Source organism: Patagioenas fasciata, chromosome 4 (genome assembly GCF_037038585.1).
Source record: "Patagioenas fasciata isolate bPatFas1 chromosome 4, bPatFas1.hap1, whole genome shotgun sequence".
Classification (NCBI taxonomy): Eukaryota; Metazoa; Chordata; class Aves; order Columbiformes; family Columbidae; genus Patagioenas; species Patagioenas fasciata.
Window position 1 is genome coordinate 2,522,571 of NC_092523.1, and position 13,246 is coordinate 2,535,816.

Here is a 13,246-nt window from a genome sequence, read left to right on the forward strand (position 1 = left end):
TGGTAAATAAGAGCAGGTGGGAATTGCTCAGGCTGGGATTATGTTCCTCCCCACAAATCCACTGATATCTTTTGATGCCATGTAAAGTATCTCTGTAACGTTGATATTTAACTGAATTTGATTTGACTGATGTCTCTTTCTCCCCTCCGTTAACCTTGTACTCCTGCAGGATGGTCAGGATTTACTACTATAGTAACCTGCTTTAAGGCTTTATTTGTTGAGAATGCTGATAAAATGAAACTGCGCTGCGCTAACTGTTGATTTTGACACTTTATCTTATGACAGCAGCTAAAATTAGTCCTGATGGACACTCCTTTTGTACCAAACCTCATTCTGTGATTTTGAGCGACCGATAAACTGAGCAAGGATGAGGATTTTTGTGGTGGTTGAGAATTACATCTTGTTCCTGGACAGGAATAACTGGGAACGGAGAATTGCCGAGTGGCTGCCGTCTCCCGAATACAGCCACTAATTCCTCAGGGAAGCTGTTTATTGCGCATACTGCATTCTGCAACATGTATTAAACGAAGAGAGAGCAAATTGCGAGGAGGTAATACAATTGTGGCTGTTAACGAGGGATGAGACCCAAAAATATATGAACATCAGCATAATGGATTCTGAATTAGAGAGTTTGTGCTCTCTCCTAGGCACTCATATATATATTTATATAGGCTTCTTGGGAGCCCATTTTTTTTCCTTAGTATCACACAAATTTCTTATATGAAGACATTTAATGAAAGAGATTTTTGTGGAATACCTCAGTGTGATTATTATTGTCCTTTTTAAGCAGGCAGCTCAATATGCCTGGGGTAAGTTTACCCCACAGAAATGCGCCGATAGACTAATAAGGATGCCTTCTGATCATTTTAATTCTTCATGTTAGGAGGAGTTTTCTTGGGAGGTTTCCTCTTCAGAATGGAGAGATTTTGGTACTTCTGGAAGACAATTTAAAATGCTCGTATAAGACACACTGAACTTCTTATTTTATATTCATTTTAATTTTTTGGTAAGTGTACCTAGCACCAGTAGTTGAATTAATGCAACAATAAAGGCAACGTTCACAGAATGGAAGGGACCTGGAAAGCTCATCCAGTGCAATCCCCCCATGGAGCAGGAACACCCAGCTGAGGTTCCACAGGAAGGTGTCCAGGCGGGTTTGAATGTCTGCAGAGAAGGAGACTCCACAGCCTCCCTGGGCAGCCTGGGCCAGGCTCTGACACCCTCACCCCCAACAAGTTTCTTCTCAATTTAAGTGGAACCTCCTGTGTTCCAGTTTGAACCCATTGTCCCTTGTCCTACCAGTGGTTGTCACCCAGAAGAGCCTGGCTCCATCCTCCTGACACTACCCCTTTCCATATTGATCCCCATGAATGAGTCCCCCCTCAGTCTCCTCTTCTCCAGCTCCAGAGCCCCAGCTCCCTCAGCCTTTCCTCACACGGGAGATGCTCCACTCCCTTCAGCATCTTGGTGGCTGCGCTGGACTCTCTCCAGCAGTTCCCTGTCCTTCTGGAACTGAGGGGCCACAACTGGACACAATATTCCAGGTGTGGTCTCCCCAGGGCAGAGCAGAGGGGCAGGAGAACCTCTCTGACCTACTGACCACCCCCTTCTAACCCACCCCAGGTACCATTGGCTTCCTGGCCGCAAGGGCCCAGTGCTGGCTCATGCTCACCCTGCTGTCCCCAGGAACCCCAGGTCCCTTTCCCCTACACTGCTCTCTAATAGGTCATTCCCCAGCTTACACTGGAACCTGGGGTTGTTCCTGCCCAGATTCAAGACTCTACACTTGCCCTTGTTCTATTTCATTAAATTTCTCCCCGTCCAGCTCTCCAGCCTGTCCAGGTCTCTGGACGGCAGCACAGCTTCCAGTGTCACCACTGCTCCTCACTTGGTGTCATAACATTGATTTTCTAATGGAAGAAATAATTATCTGTGAACATTTACCAAATGCAAGGATGAGGAAACAAGTGGAGTGAGGTAGACAAATGCTTTTCTTCATTGACTGTGGGTAACGCAGAAGAGCGGAGGTCATGGAGAACGAGTCTGTGTGTAGAAGTGAGTTCTCTGAGCAAAAATCTGCAGGAACAGACAAAATATCACGTTGGAGCAGAAGTCAATGGAAACCTGTCTGTGCGTAGCCCGGATAAAAATGAAAAGGGGAACACACGTGTTAATATAAAATTATATAATGGTATTTTCGTGTAGCTGTGATGGTCTGAAGACACAGGCAAGAAAAGATCTGTAGGAAGAAATGATCTTTTGTTAAACCAGCCAGTACGGGTAGAAATTTAAACAGGTTTTCTGAAGAGACTCGTGTGTCAAAAATCTTCTCTGACTTCTGCAACTTTATTTTTAGATGGTCTAATAAAAGTTTAGCTCTACCCACAGGGCTTGTCTAGAGTGTAAAATTATGCAAGTTATGTATGTGGTTTGAAAGTTTCGCTATATAAACTTTGCCTGTTTGCATTCCTTCCATTTTGTTGGCAACTTTTAAAAGATACAGGAATAGCAACAATTCTGCATAGTATTCCCAAACCTGATCTCATTTGTCAGGAGGATGAGGAGGAATAATCTTCCATAAATATATAACCACTGATCTTGTAGGGAAAGACAAATTCCTCCATTGTCAGAGTTGCTGAGACCAGCTCTGGTGATGCTGTTCATGCTTTTGACATTATACTCAAGCATCTCTGTGTTGGGAAGCAAGAGATGGATAAAACGTGAGCAAAACAAGTGGCTAAATAAAAATAAGGTATGAATTCATGCAATTTTACCCTTCCTGAGCTTATGTTTTTCCCACCTGGAACTGAGGTTTTATAACAATAAACCTTGTGGCTCTTGCTGAGGTGGGTGGTTGGTTTCCTCCTGGGTGTTGGACTTGCCACCCTGCTGCAGAATCAGTGACAAATCCTCTTCGGATGAAGAGAAGAAAACCTGCTTCCCAGGTCTGTTGTCATCCACAGGTCATGAACACAAGACTCTTTAAAACAAACTGATAAAAATGCAAACAAAAAAGCAAACCAGCTCCGCATCATCGACTCGTTCTTACCATTAGTCAATGGACTGTTCTTTTATTACATTGACTTTTTATTTATATTAAAGCTATTACTACACTGTAAAGCATCTTTGAATGACGTACTTGGCTAAAAAGAGCTTGGAATATCTTGCAGTAAGCGTAGCAACTTGGGAAATCCTTGCACTTGTGTCTGTAACTTCTACTTTCAGCCCTTATGGTTCATGGTATAATTTGGTCCATTATATAAAGAACGTAACATGAAACACATTTTTACTTTTTAGTTATTTTTTTTTTACAGTAGATTACAAACGGCTTTAAAATTATTTTGAAGTGTGTTCCTGCTTGCACATGCCGTGCATGTACTTCATTGTATGTCTATTACCAATGAGTTTATAATTGCATTTCTGCATCGAGTGCATTGTAATTTCAGAGAGAAGCATATTTGGGGGGAATTTCACTGCTGCTTTGAATTAAATTGTGTCATTTGAGCTTGAAAGCAAAGCAGAGCTAGATCTGGATCTTGGTGTGATATCAGACGATATCTAGGAGTAAGTGGTATTATTTGGGTTATATATGGTGGTGTTCCAAGTGAGGTAAGAGAGGATGTTCAGGGGATGTTTGCTGCAGGGCATCGGTCTAAAAAGAGGCAAAATGAGCTGTGACTGCCTGTCCTGAGTTTCCCTAAATACAAATAAAGCCTCAGCCCAAATTTTGATCAGGGTAATTACCTGTGGTGTAATTAGATTCATCCTTCAGATTCAGTTGGGTGTAATATTCTCTTGGGTTCCGTGTTGCAAATGATAGAAAATATTCTTTATGTTCTTTTAATAATGCTGAAACGTCTACATTTGTTGCAGTTTGAGAATGGGTACAATGATTCCTCTTTTAACCCTTCGACGTGGTTGGAAAGTGTTAAGATGAAAATCATCCTGTTTAAGGTTTGCTGTAAAGAGACACCAATTTTGAGTGTTTTCTTCTCTCCTAGAACACACAGATCACCCGAAGGCCGTCAAAACAACGCATTCGCTCTTCAAATCTGCCCGGTTCTACCTTCACCATCCAGTGCCCACGGGTGAGAGCTGCTTCTTGTCCAACAGCGAGTTGTCGGAAGACAGTTCTGGTGTCGGACACCCCAGACCTTCCTCAAGAGCTGTGCTGCACAGTCGGAAAAAAGCACATCGTCCTCAGTGGCTTCTGTCTTTTTGTCATAAAAGAGAGAGTGAAAATGAGTTCTTTCCACTCACCGCAGAAGCAGATTACAGCAAGAACGAGGAGCTCAATGTTACCGCGTCTTTGGAGAACGATACATCAGGGAAGGAGCAGCTTCAGCCTGGCAGAAGAGAAGCAGAACAAAAGGCAGGTAGAAATTATCCTTTGCCATGCAGCCAAACAACTCGTGTCGATGAGACTGTGGAAAAAGATCTACCATCGAGACACCAAACCCACTCCAGCAGCGGCTTAGATGAACTCTGGATTAAATTTTTGGAGCGCCAGAAGAGACACCAGTGCCATGATTTTAGGAGGAGCGGTGAGCTCTCCCTCGTTGAACGCCTCGATCGACTGGCCAGGGTCCTTCAGAACCCCATCAAGCATACGCTAATACCAGCAAATTCTGAAAAGGATGTTTTTGATGGAGGAGAGCAGAAGATAAGACTGCCAGAAAAGAACGTGTCTGAAAGTACCTTAGAGCCTGATGTTGAAGAAAGACCACGCATCACCCATGATACAAATAGTTTTGTTGAGCTCAGGAAAAATAGGTCGAGCAAGAAAATTATCTCCCAGGTGAAGAAAATTCTGGAGCATCAGCAATACTTGGAAACTCCCAGTGACACTTGTTCGGAGCCACGGCTCAGCGGAGATCACGGCACCACCATCAGTTCCACCACCTCCGAATGGGACGTGGCGACGCAAACGGAGGTGGAAACCACCACCCAGAGCGAGGGGAGCAGTTCCGGTTCCACCATCGACACAGCCAGGTTGATCAGGGCTTTTGGGCACGAACGAGTGCGGGTGTCACCGAGGCTCTCCCGGCTTTATTGCACCATCGACCACCAGAAAAACCGCTCGGAAAAGCGGGACAAGGGAAGCGACAAAGCGGTGGGTGTAGAATATTCCAAAATGGCTTCTGAGAGACACAGGAAAAGGAAAGAGATCCAGGTATGTGGTCAGTTAGACCAAAAGACAATTTTAAATAATCTTTAGGGAAACTCTTAGACTACTATATAAGTTGTAGAGTTTGTTATTCGGAGAATCGTTTAAAATATCCCAGAGCGTGTTGTTTATATGGTTGGCTTCTCTCTTTGATCCAAGCAGCTCAAACAAGTCTCTGTCTTTCCAAGAATAAGGATGAGATCAAATGATCTTAAAACATCGATTGTGTTTTCTTCCCCTTTCTTCTTATTTGTCTGTTTTTTCTCCCATCTATCTTGGGAAGGCAGATCCTGTTATATCTGATTTCTGGTTCTCTGCAGGTTCTGTGCTTTCGCAACCCTGAACGCCACGGGGCACGTTGGGCTTGTAGGTTTTGACTCCACGTTGCTGCCTCAATATCTCGATAAATAGCATTTCATAAAAATGGAAAATGATTTGAATTTTCTTAGTGTTTTTCTATTTGAAATGTTGGAATTATTTTGTCTTGCTGAGTGGTGGTTGTTGAGTTCCTTCTTCAACTTCTGTACTCGGCCGTTTGGGCGTATTAAAAGATTACAGTAAGAACACCCAGAGTTTTGGTGCTCTGTGATAAGCATTGATGCCGAAAAGTACAGGAACAAGTGAGAAATGTTTTTCTTTTATTTTGAATTAGCAGAAGAAAGTGGTAGTGTCAGCAGTACCAACAGATTTCATTGAAATGAGTTAGTGTTTTTAATAGAAACAAGTCAAACTTAGTCTGTGTGTCAAGTAAGCTAAGGAGGCCACACCTGGAATCTTGTGTCCAGTTGTGGCCCCTCAGCTCCAGAAGGACAGGGAACTGCTGGAGAGAGTCCAGCGCAGCCACCAAGATGCTGAAGGGAGTGGAGCATCTCCCGTGGGAGGAAAGGCTGAGGGAGCTGGGGCTCTGGAGCTGGAGAAGAGGAGACTGAGGGGGGACTCATTCCTGGGGATCAATATGGAAAGGGGGAGTGTCAGGAGGATGGAGCCAGGCTCTTCTGGGTGACAACCAATGATAGGACAAGGGGCAATGGGTTCGAACTGGAACACAGGAGGTTCCACTTAAATTTGAGAAGAAACTTGTTCCTGGTGAGGGTGTCAGAGCCTGGCCCAGGCTGCCCAGGGAGGTTGTGGAGTCTCCTTCTGTGCAGACATTCAAACCCGCCTGGACACCTTCCTGTGGAACCTCAGCTGGGTGTTCCTGCTCCATGGGGGATTGCACTGGATGAGCTTTCCAGGGCCCTTCCAACCCCTGACACTCTGGGATTCTGCGATTCTGTGAATGCATGTCCGGGGGAGAAACAGCCCTTTTCAAGACTAAAAATGGTTTAAATTGTTTTTAATTAGTATTTTTATTTATAATCTTTATTTAAAGGTAAAAGAAAATTGTCATAAACTTTGCAATCATAAATCAAAACGCTGACTAACAATGAAATTAGGATCCAACATTTCTTGCGTGGCTGTAGGAGCTTATATTCCGTATTCCATTCATGAGACTGATCTTTCTATGTCTATTTGGACCTTAAAGAATATCCAGTCTTATGCCTGTTAAAATCACTGCTTGCAGTAATATTTAGATTAAAGGCTCACTGTTCCCAGTGCTTCATGTTGCGTTGAACCCCTATGGCTTTAGAAAGCAGCATCTTTTACCTGCCAATGCACTGTTCTTTTTTAAAAATCCATATACAGAGACACAGGACCCACTTCGAATGAGGAATGAGAGGAAATTGATGGCAGACTTAATTTAATATCCAAATTTGGGTGATTTCTGTGATACTTGGCTGAACAGAAATGAAGATGTATTGAGGATCCCTCCTCCTAGACAGATCCCTGTACAAATTCTTCAGGCAAACGCTGCATTTTGCAGCTGATTTTATTTCAGTACGAGCCTATTGTCAGCTCCTGCTTCCAGAAAACCTGCTTACAGCTTTTGAGAAACGTATTTATAGCTGTCGAACCCATCCCAGCGGGTTTTACTCTCTTCCAGTTGCTGGTATTTCTAAAGCACTTTTCAAGCTGCCATCTGGTCGCAGGTACAGAGCTAAAGGTGACGCTGTTCAACGGCTTTGAAAACACCGCGCTGAATGTTCTAACCCAAAGAGGAATATTCATGTCAATATTCAGTATTGAGCAGCTGCTTATATTTATTTCTGTGAGCTGATCTGCGTGGAAATGTTTAAGTGTTTTCCTTTATACTGTCTTTTGCCAAACACATTTGCTTCCATTCTCTCAAAGAAGATACACAACTACTACATCTGTCTGGTGTACTCTACAAGAGCTGAAATAGCTTTATGAAGCTAAACCCAGTTTTTGTCAGTATGCACCAGCGTAAAAATCACCTCCTTTTCATGTTGAAATGAAATTATGATCTGCAGCAAAGCAGAGGTTCAATAAAAAGGTAATAAAAAAGCCTCTGTTCATGTCCATCGGGACTGGCGTTATGAGTTACTAATAGGATACTAATTGCTATGATCAAGGAGGAAAAAAAATCAGTGTCATAATTAAAAATGGAGTTGCGGAGATTGGTCTGTGCCGCACTGAGTTTGAAGCCTGGGGAAGCTCTATCAGTTAATTGCTGTTAATAAAGCACTAACCTTCTCTATAGCACCAAAAAACTTGTGGACTAGATAGACTTGTAGAGTGTATTCCTGTTGAAATGGCTGTAAAATTAGAACGTGTTGTAAAATTTCAATTAATCTATTGTGACGCCGTTGTGCTGCTCACATCCCTGCAGCTGGAACTGCTGCTTGGGTGAGTTCTGAAGATCTGAAACTACTGTTGTGCCTAAGCCGTGGCCTTACCAAGCGTCTTCTATTTCTTGCTTTTATCGAGTTGAATGTTCCCCACCTGGAGAACTTTGTGTAACGAGGATCCCAGGCTGAGGGACCTTCCCATGGTTTGCAAGAACTTTGCTCTTTCGTACAAGTGCTTCGATATGAATTTACAAAACAACGTGTTCGTCTTTCGAGACAGTTTGTCCCTCCAGCAGTAGCAGGAAAATCAAGTAAAGAGTGATGACTTATTTTTGCTGTTTAAAACCTACTTTCTGTTCATTTAGTAATTCAGGAATTTCTGTTCTCTTCCCTGTTTTTTTGTTTCTAGAACGCAATCTCCCTTTCGTCTGATTCGACTTCTGCAGGTTCTTGGGGGCCAAGCTCTGCTCTTAGCACCAAGCGCCGCACACGGATGTTAAACAAAGGGATCCAAACAGGTGAGTTGTTGAATTCTGGACTTCTCTGTATTTGCTTCTGATTTTCATCTCTTTGGAAACCGTCTCCAAAGTCTGTGGCTGTTTCTGATGTGGGTACCTACACACAGCATTCTTCACATTCCCTTCAAGTATTTTTAGAGAAAGGTGTTACATTATAATTAAAATAAGCCATTTAATTTCCGTTCTTGGTCTGCTCGCATAGCCACTTTTCTCACTTAGAAGTTTATTAACCTAATAAGCTTGTGATTCAGTTCCATAGTAAAGGTGGACTAACTATATTTTTTTATATATTGTTTTCTCCTCAAACCATCTGTTACTTACAGAATGTAGTTTGTAGGCATGTGCTATTTCAGAAGTCAACCACAGTGTTTCATGTTCTTGGTAATATTTTGGATGTTATATCCTATTTAAAACAAGCTCATCCTGGACTGGTGCAGTTCTGCATTTGGGTTTTTCTGGTGGCAGTGATCAGTTTCTCCATTGCTTTCATTCACACACCAAGTTCCCATCATAAGATTGAGTAATGACTGTTTAATTTGTCAGACATATCAATTATTTATTTATTACTGCCTTTTTTTCCCCCACGTGCAAGTGGATTGAATCAGAAAAGCAATTTCTTGGCTTGTTTTCAGGATCATGTTGTGGCTTTTTGAATGTTCGTTGACACCTTCCGCTTTACATGTTTCTGTTCAAAATTTGTGGTGCTTTTCTGTCAAATATCTGTGATGCTCTGGGCAAACCAGGTCCAGAAAAACCTGTAGTTCCATTGTCCAAAATTTAAAGCTGTGCATGGACCTGCCATTGTGTTGTTCAGCAGCAGGTTTGAAGCTGAGAGAGTCAACTTGGGTCCCCAGCAAGGAGCATGATTGGTTCATAATTTAATTCTCACCCCCCCATATAGATATATATCTATCTATAGATATCTGTATGGGGGGATGAGAATTAAATATTAAAACATGTTTATATATGTATTAAATAGATATATATATGTGCTTATTTTCCTTGGGGTACTTGGTTTACACCACATTAGTGTTACTCAGATTATCATGTAGTAACAAACCTGAGTCACTGTAAACTCTCCTTGAATTGGAAATGAAAATATAGAAGATTTTCCCTTTCGAAAGTGGGATAAAGAAAGTGACCCTTCACAGTAAGAATTGAGGTTCACCTCCTGAATGATGCACGTCACGCGTGCTGATGTTGTAAGTATTACTATTATACTTCCAGCTGCTCTGGAATAAGATGTTACTGCTTCATTTTTGACTCCAGGAGACTTGGAAATAGTGAACAGCGCAACCAAGAAAAACACTCGCGATGTTGGTGTGACTTTTCCTACCCCGAGATGCAACCAACCGCATCGACGGCCGCAGGAACCCTGGCATCGTGTCCAGGGTATTTTTGGAGAGTCAGCTGGACTGGTTGCAGATCATCGGGCAGCAGGAAACAAGGGTAAGCGGGAGGGACAGCCGGGCCATTTGTTCGTGGAGAAAAGGACAAAAAGGAGCAGGCGGCATTTACCACAAGGTCAGCCTAAAATCCGCTTTCTCTCCAGACCAAGAGAGCTCTACACCTCAACAGCGACCAGCAAAATCCGTGAGGAGGATTAGCTAGGACACAGAGTTGTCTTTCACTAGTACGGCCAGTTCTTATTCTGCTTTTAATCAATGAATTTTAAGCAAAAACACCACACCAAGTGAGCTCTCTAGTCCTCGATTATCGTGGCACTATTCAATCAGGCTGTTAGATGTCACAGAATCAGAGAATCCCACAATGTCAGGAGTTGGAAGGGCCCTGGAAAGCTCATCCAGTGCAATCCCCCCATGGAGCAGGAACACCCAGCTGAGGTTCCACAGGAAGGTGTCCAGGCGGGTTTGAATGTCTGCAGAGAAGGAGACTCCACAACCTCCCTGGGCAGCCTGGGCCAGGCTCTGACACCCTCACCATGAAGAAGTTTCTTCTCAAATTTAAGTGGAACCTCCTGTGTTCCAGTTTGAACCCATTACGCCTTGTCCTACCATCGGTTGTCACCCAGAAGAGCCTGGCTCCATCCTCCTGACACTGCCCCTTTCCATATTGATCCCATGAATGAGTCCCCCCTCAGTGTCCTCTTCTCCAGCTCCAGAGCCCCAGCTCCCTCAGCCTTTCCTCCCACGGGAGATGCTCCACTCCCTTCAGCATCTTGGTGGCTGCGCTGGACTCTCTCCAGCAGTTCCCTGTCCTTCTGGAGCTGAGGGGCCACAACTGGACACAATATTCCAGGTGTGGTCTCCCCAGGGCAGAGCAGAGGGGCAGGAGAACCTCTCTGACCTACTGACCACCCCCTTCTAACCCACCCCAGGTACCATTGGCCTTCCTGGCCACAAGGGCCCAGTGCTGGCTCATGGTCACCCTGCTGTCCCCAGGACCCCCAGCTCCCTTTCCCCTACACTGCTCTCTAATAGGACATTCCCCAACTTATACTGGAACCTGGGAAGGTCATAAATAGGGAGCAGGGAATAAGGCGAGGAAAGATGGATGAGGTAGGAATCATGTAGATACTTAATTTTGATTTCCAAGGTATAAAAGGTTCCGTTAAGCTCTAAGTTCGGCCACTCTGAGTTGTACTTAATGTTTCATGCACAGAGACCTCAAAAAAACAGGATTTGGTCAGGAATACATGGGGGAAGGTTGTGGTACCAGAAGAACTAGACTCATCACCATCTTCTGGCTAGAGTTGTGTTTTTGAGCTGATAGTGTAGCTTCCAGCCTTTATTTTTATAAATTTAAATTTCCTGTCAGTCCTCACAATCTCATGATTAAATGTTTAAAAATATTTTCACTAGTCATCATTGTTGTTATAGGGACACATCATTCTCTCTTATACCAGTTTAATTTAGAAAATTTGGAATATCTGCTCAGTACCAGCTGATGCATTCCCATTCAGTTATGGATGTGATCTGTGAGTAATCTAATTCTTAAACACATATTTAACATTTGGAAGATGTAAAGCACTCATCTTCAAAAATATCTATATGACAACGTAGGACTTAGGACGGCAATGTGTAATTGCTGAGGAATAACTATTCTTTCTATCAACAGACATAGTTGCAAACTAAGCATTTTTGTGCTTTTTCACGAGTATTGTTTGATAAAGACTTGCTGGTTTTGTGACACTTGGCAAACAGATTCTTTTGAGGCTGCTAAAGGTGTTTGCTGCAGAGTCCCACTGTTGTTAAACTGAAGTATTTATGGTGCTGTTGGGCCTCTGATTGGATTTGTCTAAGGCCTTGGGCACGAACCATCTCTTCTCCCAAGGAACAAGCGCCGGGAGCAGAGGAAACGGCCTCAAGTTGCGCCAGGGGAGGTTGAGGTTGGATGTGGGGAACAATTTCTTCCCCAAAGGGCTGTGGGGCATTGGAACAGGCTGCCCAGGGCAGTGCTGGAGTCACCATCCCTGGAGGGTTGGACAGACGGACATGAGGTTCTCAGGACATGGGGCAGTGCCAGGGGTGGGGGAAGGATTGGACTTGATGATCTTGAGGGTCTTTTCCAACCAAAATGATTCTGTGATTCTATGAAGGACCGTAGATGGGGATGGAAAATGGACATGTGTATTGCCTACAAATGTTCATTCTCTTCTGTGGCCTTTCAACAGGGATTTCATGGTTCCTCCAAGCAGAAGACCTGAAATCCGAATCTAGGAAAGAAAACCACGCCAACTCCTTTCCTGGTCCTGGTCCTGCTTGGTTTGAACCTCTGAGCAGCACAAAGCCTTGGCGAGAGCCTCTCCGGGAGAAGAACTGGCAGGAGCAGCAGCACAGCAGCGGGATCCAACCAGAGGGCCCAGAAAGAGCTGCCGAGAACAGGCCCTTGCGGCCGCTCGTGAAGCTCACGCTGCAGGTAGAGGCTGCTGGGGTCTCAGTGGGATTTTGGGAGGAACGCTGGATATTTGGATATTGCTATTTCACCTTTGTCATCAGTGCAAGTCAACATGTTACATACGGCTTCTGCTTGGAACAAACACCAAACACACCCCCCAAAACCAACCAAACAAAACCAAAACACCAAAAATCAAAGCAAACAAAAACCAAACAACACAAAGCCACCAAAACAAGAAAACCAATGAATTTGTGAGTTTTGTTATGGTAATCTGGCTTTCTACAATGTGCTAATATATTTGAATTGACCTGATATTTTAAGGCTTAAATCATTTGGCTTTAGGAATTAGAGGGAAAGGAGCCTAGGTAGCGTCATACTTGCTTCCATGCAAGAATAATAATGTGTGATATACATAGTATGCGATCAAAATTCCACTTCTGATCCAAAAGGAATTGCTGATTGTGATATACCCACGGATTTATAGCAAGGGATACACTAATAAGTTACAGAATCATCCGTCCTGTGGGCTCAACTTTGTGAACATTGCCACACTTTTTGATGAAGGGGTTTTGCTAATTATTATTTCTGGCCATTTATAGTTTGTTAAACAAGATCTCTGAGGAACTACTCAGCATTAAGCATACAAGATTTTGTCTGTTATAGCAAATAGTATTTTGTTAGGATTTTTTTCCGTACTTTGATTAATGGTGTTAGATATTTTGATTATTCCCTTCCAGCTGTAGGGAGACAATCCGGGCACTTCACCCTTTATTTTTCTCCATCAATTTTAGGAGGCCCTTGCAGTGCATCGTCCTGATTTCATCTCCCGCTCTGGAGAGCGGGTGAAGCACCTGAAGCTGGTGATGGAGGAAAGGAGGATGCAGAGCGTCCTGCAGGCCGAGCGACAAGAGCTCTTTAATCCCCCAGAGAAAAGAAAGGGCTACAGGAACGCAAGTCACGTGCTGTCTGACAGAGGTACCTCCATGGTTCTGCTTTGTACACTCTATAGAAAT

At 43.6% G+C, this 13,246-nt stretch overlaps 1 protein-coding gene across 2 annotated transcripts in view; it reads left to right on the forward strand.

The window, feature by feature from the left end:
• The window catches only part of ALMS1 (ALMS1 centrosome and basal body associated protein), a 69,568-nt gene that overhangs the window by 47,069 nt on the left and 9,253 nt on the right, over positions 1-13,246 (forward strand). For both annotated transcript variants that reach the window (XM_065836422.2, XM_065836423.2), the window contains exons 12-16: positions 4,002-5,173; positions 8,267-8,375; positions 9,645-9,824; positions 12,010-12,254; positions 13,025-13,208. In XM_065836422.2, the coding sequence (XP_065692494.2) occupies positions 4,002-5,173; positions 8,267-8,375; positions 9,645-9,824; positions 12,010-12,254; positions 13,025-13,208 (1,890 nt within the window). The remainder of the gene's footprint in view (positions 1-4,001; positions 5,174-8,266; positions 8,376-9,644; positions 9,825-12,009; positions 12,255-13,024; positions 13,209-13,246) is intronic.